Genomic DNA, 13,594 nt, shown 5'->3' with positions numbered 1-13,594 from the left:
CTATCGGTTGAACAAAGCGTAGTCGGCCACGCCATCTGGACACGCCATACAAGTCACATATATGTACATAGTTCTAGCCAATTTTTTTTTTCATTCTCATACACTTACTACAAAATAGAGGGTTATTAAACTAGGGAAAGAAGTTCAAAGAAACCAAGTAGAGAATCTAAATGGAATAGTCTTCTAAACTTGTTTTACGATTAGGTCATATTGTCTCTTGATCCTTTTGTATGATTATGGTACGATCAATTCGTAGTAAAGTGCATAGATAGTTCGGTGTGATCAAAGATGGCCTCATTGCATTACTTATATTCATTTGTGTTTTGTTATTGTTAGGTTTTGATTTTTATTTTTTTGTTGTTTGCTTTGTCCATTGTAGAACCTCAAAACCCTTTTTGCCTATGACGAAGTGTGCGCCCAACGCGCATGACCTCAGCAATTTGGTTCACTTAAAGTGCAAACGCACATCAACATTCGAACCGCCACTCGAACTGAGGTCCGGGGTTCGGGGACTGGGCCCGGGTTCGCGTCCTGTTGCGTGCCCCAGGTCTGACTCGGCCAACATACATATGTAAGTATGTGAGTGAGTGAGTGAGTACTTGCTGTTGAATTGCTAAATGGCCAAATGAGGCAGTTGCTGAGTGCTAACAGTGCGGAGAACTGACCCTTCTACTTTACTCTAGTTGTCCAAACTAAGCTTAGTTTTGGGTCAGTTCAGTTGCGTTACATTCGTGACCAAAGGCGGGCGTGTTTTTTTTTTTCCCATCCATATTAATATTTAATAATCCAAAAAACACAACCCATTTTCACTTTTAAAGCAACGTGCCATAGATAGATTGACAGATGAATTTGGAATGATTAGACCTTTAGTTCAAACATTGATAGCCAAGGAAATCAGTGAACTAAAAGTCATGGGCTGCGCCAGCAGCACTCCCATGGTGGCAACTGCGGGCAGTGAAATGTTGAAAGCTGCCACCCATGTGGCTGGTGATGTTAAGCAGCAAGGCGAGGCGGCTATGGAAGGTGTGTGTGTGCGGTGTGTGGTGTGCGGTGTGTGGTGTGCGATGTGTGTGCATTTTGTCGAGTGGATGACATTTTAAAAGCGCATGTGTAATCGTTTAAAAATAGCATTAACCTCCAAGGATACATCAGCATTACAATTCCTCTGAACAAAGGTCATCGCCATCATTGATCAATTTGGCTTTCAATAATAATAATAATAATAATCATATTAGGGTTCTACACTTAATGCACCACATCAACATTATTAATACGTTGAGGCAATGAGGCAATGAGGCAAATAAAGGAGGAAAAATCCAATATTTATTATAACAATATGTATATGTACACACTCCTTATTACTTATTATAATAACAAGGACAATGGCCAATGGGCAATGGGCAATGGGCAATGCGTGCTTGCGCCTTCGTTTGCCATGGCCTTTCCCGCACTTTTTTTTTGTTTTCTTTTATTTATTTTTGTTTGTGGGTCGCAAGTGAAAGTGGAGTTACTCGTATATTACCAACCTTACATGCTCATTTATTTTATTAAAAGCATATGAAGAAAAACGACTTAGTTGCGTGACTGGGCCGTCAGCGAATTAAATAAGAGCCAAGCATTCAGTTAAAAAATCTATATACTGTATATATGTATATGTATACTATAATTCCAACAGTACAGGAAATAAAATCAACTATGAAAAATTTCATTTAAATGAAATACAAAGAAAACACTTCAAGTACATATGTATATGTGACCCAGATTTCTAGACAGAGGAGATTTTAAGACCTTTTAATACATTCCTTCTTTTCTTTGCCTTCGACTAGATGCCACAGAGGCTCTTACCACCACCTTGGATACAGCCAAGGAAACAGTCAGCACGGCTGTGGCAGGCATAACCAATGAGCTGGGCAATGCATTTAAGGATGGCACTCAGGCTTTGGATGAGGCAAAACAGAAAGTTTTGGATGGCTTACATCTGGATACGGCAGAGGGTGGTGCCCAAGCCACTGGCGATGCCTTGCCAGAGATGAGTTCGTCACGTGCTCCCACACCCCAGCTAGTTCAGGCTGATGCCGACAGTCTGAAGACTTCCACACCCGAGCCAGAAATTGAACGTGCCTTGGCCAATCAGGAGGAAAGTCCACCGACTCCAAAACCTTCGCTAGAAGAGTTGGCACAATTAAGTGGCCAAGTGGAAGTACCTGTCGATGCACCCACAGCAAGTGAAGTTATATCAGCTCCAGCTCCAGATCCGCCTACAGTCGATGCAAGCGCCACCAATTCCACAACTACAACCACCACCGTGGAGTAAGTAAGCCTAGAGATCACCAAAATGCTGCATCATAGCCTAATCCTACGTAGCGGCACCCTTGAATCCACTCGGTTAAAAAGCTGCACTCTGAGTTTCTGAGTTTTCGCCTAGTTTGTAGTCGTAGCTTGCATAGTAATTATCATCTAGTTACATCTAAGTAGTTGATGCCTCGAAAAGCCCCGATACTTATCTTGAATTTTACTGCTCTCTTTCTCTCTGTCTCTCTCTCTCTCTCTCTCCCTCTTTCTCTTTCCGTCTATCTAACAACATGTTTTTGTATGTGTAAATTGTAAATAAATTAATTTCTATTTCTATTGTACATATCATATACTCTGCATTTATTTACCTGCGAGCAAAACATCCTAAACTAACAAGAACAGCAACAACCAATCTTGTACGTAGTAGTGGTAATATACTTACATATATATAACTCAACAATCAACACTCCACCTCACCAAAATAATAATGCTTGGGATATCTGGTTAAAACATTAATATTTTCTCTCAGAAATTTCCCCAAAGAAAGAAAAGTTGTCCCTAGACATCAACACAAATTATGCAATCCTTCGGTTCATCGAAATTGCTAAAGAAAACTCTTGCCAAAGTTAGCAAAATGCAAAATTTGGGCTAAAGAACTATTCTTTTTTTCCAATGTCCAAATTTCTAGTAATTTCTAATTCATATTTTAATAATTGAAATAATTGAAACAGATTCAGAGAAGTCCCATTTCTGAAAATTCTTAAAAACTCTTAACTTTGTAAATTTGTAACTTTGCCAAACTTTACCCGATTTTCGTAAGTGATATCTCATATTAATGCTTTTAAGCTTTGAATTGGCATAGAAATTACTAATAATTAACTTCACCTTTTGAGCAAGTGTCATCAAAGTATTCCAATAGCGCTTAAATTTATTGAAACTCTAATTTAGTCCAATTTTAAAGCATTTAAAAAATGCATACCTTTATTTTCAAGTTAGATTAATGTCTTTGAATTTGCATTTAAATCTCAAAAACTAAATGTTTAGCCAGTTTTTGCAAAAATAAATTTAAAATTAATTCGAATTTTGAATTCATATTCTTACTTTCAAGCGAAATGATTAACAAGCCAAAGAAAAATAGATTTATTGTATATGAGGATTTCGTAACTTTGTGCAATAGTTTTTCACCACAAAACACCAAAGCCAACACACACACACACACACAGAAAATACTCGACATAATTTACATGATAATTCAATATACTAAACTAAAACATAAATTAACCAATCCAAAACCAAACAAATACAACCCTAACATAACCTGTAGACGTCGTCGGCAACGCCGTCGCCGGAACGAGGCAAATGAGGATGAACAACGACGTCCGAGCACTACCGAATGGGAGAAGTTTGCCGATCAATTGGCCAAAAGTCGCAAATTCAAACCGTACGAGAGTTTTGGCCATAGTCAGAATCAGTTTTCCGTCTATCAAGACTACACGAGCATGCGGGATAAGCCGCATCATTATGATGGTCATTTTAGCGATGGCAATTCATTGTCCAGTGCCTCACAGTCGGATCTCTCGAGTGGCCACTTGACACCGGCACCCGTACGACGTGGCCAGCGAGAATACGCCAAATTTGTGGGATCCGAGCAGCCGGCAAGTGTATCACGTGCCAGTTCGAGGCTGTCCAATGCCAGCAATGCCAGAACCTTTGACTTTAATCCTCAGCGTGAACGCATTAGTCTACCGATAGGCAATCGCAATCGCATTGGCTCGGGTATACAGCGAGTTCCCGCAGAGAGGATAACGCCCTGGGGCAGGGGCAAGCCTGTGGCTGCTGTGGCCGAGGAGCCAGAATATGGCAGACGTTTTAGTGCCGGATTAATACAACATTCTCTGCTTCCAAAGGTCCCTAATCGGGGCATAAATGAATCTATTACACCCAGTAAAAGAGAGAAACCTCCAAACTCGGCAATGAGCCAAAAATCAGAAGCAAGAAAGAATCGTCCAACAATTGAGCCCATTGCCAAAGTGGAAATGGAATCCATTAGAGTTGACGTGGAGCAGAGTCAAGCAAAATCCCCAAGAACACCGATTAGGGTCGAAACAAAGCTCGAGCAGAAACATCGCTCCGTCCATCCACCATCAGCCATTGAAGCACCAGCAATGGTTATGCGACCAACCGACGACAATCAATCAACTTCCAAACATGACACGCCCCTTGCCATAAGTCATAGTAAACCAAAAACCATATTACCTCAAAGCCCAAAACAAAGAAACGAACGCCATCACGAACGTAACGAATCTTTAGCCACATCAACCACCTCAAGATTGCCATCACCCACACCATCCAGAATCTCATCCGATTCTAGTGTAGATGTGATCATACAGCCCCTAAGCAATTTAAATACACCCAGCACCAAATCCCTGTCACCGGATCAAGTTATAATGACCGAATACGACAATACCGATTTGGAAGTTGCCCTGGCCAAATTGGAGCTATTAAGGGGATCCAATGCCACGCTGCATTCCCTGAACTCGCAACAATCCTGCAGCGATCCCAGGCGGCATATGTCGAATACCTCATCCCTGTTAAGTTCTCGACGCACCTCACCCTGGATAATGCGCAAGGATTACACTGCGAATGTGAAAGTGGCGGCAACTGCAGCAACAACAATTAGTACAAAACCAAATGGACTGACTGGATCAACAATGAAGACCATTGGCAGCACACATAAAATTCTCGAACGTTGTGATATTTGTTGTAATGAATTTGTGATGCAATAGAAACCAACTCGAAAGGCAAATAGAGAATGGCAAGAGAATGGTGTAAAACTATTAGCCATATTCATCTCCTCTGACCTGGTTAAGTGAATTTCGTATATTTGTGTTCACTTACACGGTTAACCTCAGGCATTCGATTCAACGATTTAGATCTGATTTACTAGAAACGATTTCAATCCCATGTGGAGTTAAGTTAACTGGGCAAAAGTCAACGACTCGCCTATCTGAGGTTCCGGTCGTTAAAATCTAACTATAAATTTGTTTTTTTTTTTTTTTTTGTTTTTTTTTGCTGTTGTTGTAAGTATGTATAATAAATATGTTTGTTTGTATGTTTGCCCAACGATTTTGAATAGTTGCCCATAATAAAAGAGAACTTTATAGTTGTTGTACAATTGACTAATCGTAAATCATTATGATCAATTAAATTTCTCATTTTTCATTGTATATATAAACTGATCCTAATTACTCAATTTTGAATACAATCTAAACCTAAATAACAAATGCCAATCTATATTGGAATAAAGCCAATTCCAAGTTGTAAATCGCAATCAACCGTATGTGTTTGTGTGTGTGTGTGTGTGTGTGTATCGGTGTGTACTTAAAAAAGCCTCTGAATATGATTTCTGTTTGTCTAATTGATGACTTAATAACAAAATTGAAATGTTTATCTTGCCGTTCACTCAATTATTCTGCCACTTGAAAATTTTCGTTTTTTTTTTTTTTTGTTATGGTTGTTGTTGTTTTTGCTTTACCGTTGGTTAGGTAGTTTTTAAGTTGGTTTTACGTTTCCATGATTCCATATGACGACTGCCGGGGCTGCCATGACTGCCATGTCGCTTCAGCTCACCTTACCTCACTCTCTCTATCTCTCTCGCTTTCTGTCTATCTCCCTCTCTCAGCCGTGACTTAATGAACTATTAACAGCAATGATAGTAATTTGTTGTAGACTCAGTCTCAAGTCTCAGCAGCGGTAAATGAAATTGCTTTTAGGCAGGCAGGCAGGCAGGCAGCAGGCAAGCAGGCAGTCAGCAACACCAACAACAAGAGCAACAACAACAACAACAACAACCACAACAACAATAACAACTTGTCTTCATGGCACTTTTTGGCAAACAAATAGACAATTCAACAAAGCGACATGCAGACAAATGACTCGAGCAGAGAGCAACAAGCAAGCCAACCTCAGACATATTTGCGGGGGTGTTAGTAGTAGGTGCTCTCTCACCCCCTCCCCCCCCCCCCCCCCATTTATCTACCCGTCTCACTCTTGCAGCACCTGCAGCTCTACAATTGGCTTTGGCTTTGCAACTATTTTGGCACGATTTTCAAATTACGTACATTGACTCGCAAAAATGTTTGGTTTATGCCGCAATTAATTTCCAAGCGGAAGAAGCAGCAGCTACGCCAAGGACCCCCCTAAACTTTTAGTCAACCCTCCCCTTACTCTATACCCCCCTCAATACCCACTGCTTGGCATCGCTTACTGATTGTTAACCAACGGAGAAACAGGTGGGGGAGGAGGGCAGGGTAAAGTTGAAGGTCTTCTATTATATTTGCCTTGGCGTGACATTGAAAGTGAAAGAACAAGTTTGAGCTTGAGTTTGAAGTTCGTTTGGCATTTCTATTTTTTTTTGTTTCTTTTTTTCATTTGTTTTTTAATGACTTTTACATCTGTCGGCTGTTGTTGTTTTTGTTGTTAACTTTGGTTCATTGAACGCATGGCTTAGGCCACGCACAGCTATACCAAGAGCAACAGGCAACAAAAAAAAAACAGAAAAACTGAAAAAAAGAGGCAACTACAACTACAGGCTAACCGCTAATGATCTATGAAATGTAAGTGTGTTTGTACTTTTACTTTCATTTATCATAAATGGAGGCGTCATTTGAGGCCAAGACCAAAATGAAATTAGCAATAGGTAAAAATGCATTTTAGCACTTCATTTTCTTGTTGCTATTGCTGGTTATTGTTGTTGGCTGCTTGCTGCTTGTATGTCTGTCTGTCTGTCTGTCGCTTTGACTGTTTGTGGTAAAACGTGCTTTTAATCAAATTTACATGTACGCACTGTGGGCAGGAGCAGCAGCAGCAGCAGCTGCAACAACAACTACATTGCATTTTCTGTGTAAAATTGATTTATGCAATTGTTGTTAACGGCAAACACCAGCTGATTTGTTTATATGTTCAGAGGCAGCAACAGCCGCCACAATAACAACAACAACAACAACTACATCAAGCATGGCAAATCAATAAGTTTATGCAACAACTTTGATTGTAGATGCGATAAAATCAAAAACAAGGCAAGACCAAGGAGAAGACAATGCCTGCTGCCTGTTACCATTTTTGTAGTTTTTCCTTCATTTGCTGTTATTGTTGTTGTTGTTGTTGTATTTCTTTTGAGTTTTTGATTTAACAGAGCTTCCGCCATAACATTTGTTACAATTTACATTTACAATTCCCCCTCACCATTCATTTACATGACCTGTTAAAATTAACACAAATGCAACTGCAGTTGGATAACAGTTTTCGACCAAATTTAACAGAACCGTTAACAGAGCCATTTACACATTTAAGCATGCAAATTCAAAATAAAAACGCCAAATATTTTAACCAACAAATTTTCCCGATTTTGTTTTTTTTTTTTTTGTTCATGCTAAACATGCGAATTTTCAATTAATATTATTTTGCTCACTATAAGACGCACTTGCAGCGGTTGGCTGGCTGGCTGGATGGCTGATGCTGCTGCTGTTGATCGGACTGCGGGAATTGCTGTCCGGGACTCCTCACAAAATGGCAATCATTTGTTAGACAAACATTTCTACTTTTTCGACTGCTTTCGTTTGGCCTTTTGTTAACATTTTGCATAACCTGGGTCAAGACGGAAACGCTCAGACGAGGCCAACCATTAATAATTTTGTATATATATTTTTTTTTCTTTTTCTTATTTTTTTTTTTTTTTGGCTTGTTTGGTTTTTTAGCCCGGTGCATGCTGTCGCCTGGCTTGCAATTGCCGCTGAGAGTGCTCCTGCTGCCAGTATTTTGTTTTTAGCAGCTTTTATGGCAGCGACGCTTCTTCAATGCGTTTTTAAGAGCCGTTTCTTTTGTCTTTAATGGCCCATTCGTCCAGTTTCGTGTAGCACAATCACCACAATAATAATCCAGAGTCAGAGTCAGAGTAATAATTTTTATGCTGTTGTCTTGTGTTCGATGATTTTCAATTTGCAAGTTATCGTTTTTCGTTTTCATTTTTATTTTGGTCTTCGTTTCGTTTCGTATTTTATTTTTTTTTTTTTGGGTATTCAGTAGCCTCCGCATAATCCAAATTAAATTGTCAAAAGAAATGACAATTCAATACACAAAATCTTGTTAAGCAAAATTGAAAGAAAATACCCAAAACAAAAAACCACTCTGTCATCCCCCTGCCAGCAGCAGCAGCAGCACTCGACTTTAGTGGGTAAGAAAGCGGAAAGCAGAGTAAAAGAGGAAGAAGAAGACAACAGGCAGACAGACAGACAGAGACAGCAAGAGTGAGAGAGAGCGAGAGTGAGTGAGTGAGTGAGTGAGAAAAGTGTCAAATTAAACTGTCAGAGCGACTTTTAACCCATTTTTTGTTGTGTTTTTTTTGACCATTACATAAGCTACTTATCAGTTGATAACTAGAAAAGAAACTTCACTCTCTCACACACACACACACACACACATACAGAAATATTAATAGGGAAATGGAAATTTCAGTGCTGTGTAGGTGTTGTGAGTGTAAAGCGTTCGGTCAAGCGCATAAATCAGTTCAGACAACAGTTCAGTTCCCTGCATTCGAGCATTCAAGCATTCGCTCATGCGTCAGCCAAACAAAAGACTTAAGCAACAAACGCGACGATAGCTGCAGTGAGTTTTTCTTTTTTTTTCGGTCTTTTAACTCTGTTGCAACAGAATGCGTTTTTATTGTGTCAACAGCTGGATCGCCCAGTTTGCATATTCTTAACCATATGTGTCAGTCTAGGGTCTCCCTCTCCACCATACAGCCCCCACTTAAAGCCCCTCCTACCCAGCCACATTGCAACAAAGTCCCATGTGAAGTGCGCTAATTCGTGACTATTTTTTTGTGACTGCAACTGACTGCCAGAGACCAGAGAAGGGCCCTGAAAATGTTAACAAAAGCAAATCAACTATCAATACATAGAACGAACTTTAAGTACTCTAACAAATGCAGCGATTTACAAATACTTTGATTTAAAAAACTTTAACTTAATAATTATTATTGAAAAAGTTAAAACATAAAAAGAACCTATAAATAATTCAAAATTTAAATTAATATCGAATTTCCTACAGTCGTAAAAACATTCTTTTGAAAGATCTATTCTTATTCTTCTTAAGTTTCAAGTCATGATTGATGAGTTTAGCTATGAAAAGTTGGTAATGTATTTATTTTGATATCAAGTTCAGGCTAGAATATGTGAAGGTCTTTTTAAAGACCAACCAAAACTAATTGCCTTGAAATAATTGTTATTCTTGTTATTGTCTATTGTTTCATGAATTAGTAAATTGACTCTCTTTATGGTTAAGTACAAATGACGACAATTCCAACATTGAGAGAGTTTGATGCCCTGCCAGAGCCAAGCTAGAGCCGAAGGCAAAAAAAAAAAAAAAACAAACCAAACCCATGACCAACTATACATAGTTTGCCACTGGCGTTTGGCTCTAGCTCTGGCTATGGCTCTGACTCTGAGTCTGAGTCTGTCTTGTGTGAGTCATGTGCAAGTCAAGTATGGCCGAATCGTTTGTCTATATGTGGCACATATACTCATAGTGGAGCAAATAGCTGGCAAACCAACCCTAACCCCATCCCACGCCGCAGGCTCTGGCACTTTACTTTTGTTTTCAAAAGAGTCGCCAGTTCCAGTCAACAGTCTCCTGTCCCAGTCCCAGTTGCAGTCATACATGCAACTTTTATTCCCTGTTGCCGATTTGTTTTTTTGTTTTTTTTTTTTGTTTTTTGCTTTGGTTTCAAGAGTTTTCTTCTTCAGCATTCGACAATGTAGTCGCTTTCGTAGTCACACAAAGATAGAAATCGTATGACACGATCTTGTAGCCCGAAACAGGCGCCAGTAACCCAGTTTTCAGGTTTCAGCCAAGAGCCAGCAACAACAACAACAACAACAACTTTTGGCGGCTCCCTTAGCCAAAGCCAAATGAAAATGAAACGTTTTGGTTATAAATAAATAATGACAACAACAACAGTCAAAAAAACAAAAACAAAAACAAGAGCAAGAGTGCCACAGAAACCAAAAACGGCAACAACAAATGATCACAATTGTCGTCGTCCCTCTCTGTGTATCTCAGTCACTATGTACATTATCTGCATTTGTTTTTTGTTGTTGTTTTTTTTTGCTCAATATATCCATATACCCTTTTCTATTACCCATAAATAGAATCAAGAACTAATTCAAACTAATTCATAAGATAAGTAAGAGGACATATCTGAGAGATAGATTTATAGAAACAACCAAATTACAGATGGAATGACTAATAATTGAGAATTTTTGCAATAATAAACCAAATTATGGTACTAAAAACTGTCTTAATGTTCTTTTCTTACAAAAATTACTAGTAATTTGTTATTAATTATTCACAAAACAAGATGCGAGAGATTTTTATTTAGTTTACCAAATGGAATCTCATAAAATATTCATGAAAATAATCGAATTTTAATAGAATAGAACGTAAATTTTAATTTTAATCAACAAAAGAAGCTTTTGAAAAAAGGTTTTACATATCACAAATAACTTAAAAATCAAAAATATCCAATAAATAACTTGCAATTGACATTGCAATTGCAATTCGCATTAGAATATTAAGTTTGGTTTTTTTAAAAATTCATGTAAGGGTAACTGAAACTTTTGTTGATTGGGTGATCAATTTTCTTATTTATAAAGTTTGTTTATTGTTTTTTGTTTCTCTTGTTGTTGTTGTTGTTGCGGGCTGTTATCCGTTTTAGTTAGTTTGTTTGGCTTTGTGTTTATTTTTTGGAACTGCGGCATTTTAGTTTAGTTTGCCTCAAGTTGTTGTACTTAAGTTAACAAGCAACAGACGCCGATGTCGACGTCTGCCCATTGTTTGTGTTGGATTTTCTTGCCTTTGTTTTTTTTTTGTTTTTTTTCAACGTGGCATTTTTCTAGATTTGCCAACCAACCACCAAAAAAACAACAAAAAAACAAAAAAAAAACAAACATGAGCTGAACTCTGACATCGCCCAAACGGGTGCTTGGGGTAGTGCTAGAGCTGGTGCCGCAACACTGCACAACGAAATCTTGGTACTGGCAAGATTTCATTTGCTGCAGGTTTCTATTCGACAGGCAGTCCACCGAGCATTGAACTTCATAAATTGATCACTACTGTCTGATCATCATCATTGAAAGCATGATCATTGATTTATGGCCATGCGGTTGCTCAATTTTCAATTCTAACTAGGCACCAAATTTCACTTTCGTTCAGTGTTCGGCAGGCAGTTCGTCACCCGTCATCACCCACAACGTCATCACAATCTGTGGAAAGCAACATTGATGCATCGCCTCCCTACGTGCAGCAGCATACGCATGGCAGAGGAGTGGACGATGATTCGCAATGAGTCGCAGTAAGTGCTGCTGCTATTGCTGCTGCTGTTGCTGGTGGTGGTGGTAGGTAGCCTCTCCGATTTTGATCAGACAACGGTGCGGCCATGCCAAAAATTGCATTTTCTACAACAAATCAAGGTGACTGGACATCAAGATAAAAACATAACAAACGATTTGACTAAGCCAAATGGTAATAGGCCCCAGCAACAACAACATCAACGGCAGCAACAGCAACAGCAACAGCAGCAGCAGCAGCATCAGTCTCAAAACTGAGGCCAATGGAGGCTCCTATAGACCGTTATTGTTATTGCCATTGCCAGGCTCCTGGCTCCAAATTTGGTGCGAAACTGCGTTGTCGCGGGCGCTGCACTTTTTTTTTTTTTCTTTTTTTGCCTTTTTTTTCTTTCTTTCTCGGCATGGACATCGCACAGTGGTGCAGAGGGTTATAAATGTATTAAAGAGAATATTAAACTATTCGGATCCTAACTTTAATCCAAATGGACAATATGCTTCCCAATATATGCCACCGTCCATCAGGACACAGTAATACATAGCCATTTCACTAAAGTAACAAGTCATGACAAATTTATTATTAAGAATGAATGGAAAGGCCTTAAAGGATGAGCAAAGATTTTAAGTTTTAAGTAGCTATAACCAACATTTTTTCTATTGTAAAGTATTAATACTTACAATTAGACAGAGTTTTCTAACTCTTCATCATATTGTTTCTTAATTTACTGAATCTTTATTAAAGCTACCTAAAGAACCCAAGGTAAGAGTTTCCAGTTGTTAGTTGTAAGATAAACTAAATGGTTTGCTCTAATCTCGTACCTAGAACTTGGCCAATAACTAAAATAAATTATTATTATCACGTTTAAGCATTTTTGGGGGACATTTTGTGCAGTGTTTCTCTTGATTGCTAACCACTGTGCACCGCAGCCTGTCGGAGTCGTGCCTGTCGTCGTTGTCGCTGTTGTCGTCGTCGTCATCATATTGAAATTGAAAATAAGAATCGTATTTGGTAATTGCAATGAAAGCGAAAGGAGTGAAAACGTTTTTGTTTCTGTTGTTTTTTTTTTTTGTATGTGGTGGCAGTAGGTCCGTTTGTACATGTGTGTTTGTGTGTGTGTGTGTGTGTATATTTCTTTTTGGCCACAAAGATAGATCACCAAGGATAGCAGGCAGCGGTCACTTTCTACCCAGTTTTTAGCAAGATTCAAGCAGTTCAATGACACAGCAATAACACCGCAACCACCAACAGCACCACCACCACCCCCACCTTCAAAGTAAGCAGCACCACCTCACCTTAACATCCGCCTCCATCTGCACCTCCACCTCCACCGCCAGTTTAAATGTACTTATGGACTTAGAGCGCTCTGAAGTGGACTCGAGCTTATGCCAACACTTATCGATGGCCAAGCCAAGTTAAGCCGGCCAAGAGCAAGCGAGTGGAGTCCACTAAATGGCCAACATCAACACAACAGCATCAACAGCATCAACGGCATCAAAATGCCAATGAAAACCTTTTGACATTTTTATCACGCACAACCCCAACAAAATGCTAATTGACCTTGACATGCGGAAGATTTGAATAAGTCGCCGCCGCCGCCGCCGCCGTCGCCGCTACGTTCCATTGCGTTTGCGTCTGCGTTGCCTTGTCGCTTGCTGTGCTGCACTTGAGCAGGAGAGACGATAGCATCTACACTCTTCCCTTTCCCTCCATCTCTCGCCATTTCCATCATTCCTCACTACACTATCCACTCCACTGACAACGAACTTGAGACGCTTGTTGCACTTGGTCTCTGTCTGAGCTAAAGGTAAGCAAAATTGTAAGTGGCAATAAGTGCCTGTGGTTGCAACATCGACAACGACAACAACAGCAATCAAAATGTAAATGCATATTTGTTAGTGTT

At 39.3% G+C, this 13,594-nt stretch overlaps 1 protein-coding gene across 1 annotated transcript; it reads left to right on the top strand.

Moving 5' to 3' along the window:
• Positions 1 to 843: 843 nt before the first annotated feature.
• Positions 844 to 5,078, top strand: LOC6639385 (microtubule-associated protein futsch). The gene is made up of 3 exons (XM_002062134.3): positions 844 to 1,023; positions 1,827 to 2,310; positions 3,617 to 5,078. Exons 1-3 carry the CDS (start codon positions 855 to 857, stop codon positions 5,076 to 5,078), a joined length of 2,115 nt encoding a protein of 704 aa, XP_002062170.2. The 5' UTR covers positions 844 to 854.
• Positions 5,079 to 13,594: the final 8,516 nt, after the last annotated feature.

This window comes from Drosophila willistoni, assembly GCF_018902025.1.
Source record: "Drosophila willistoni isolate 14030-0811.24 chromosome XR unlocalized genomic scaffold, UCI_dwil_1.1 Seg144, whole genome shotgun sequence".
Classification (NCBI taxonomy): Eukaryota; Metazoa; Arthropoda; class Insecta; order Diptera; family Drosophilidae; genus Drosophila; species Drosophila willistoni.
Note: the sequence above shows the minus strand (reverse complement) of the source record. Positions and strands in the feature narration are given on the sequence as shown.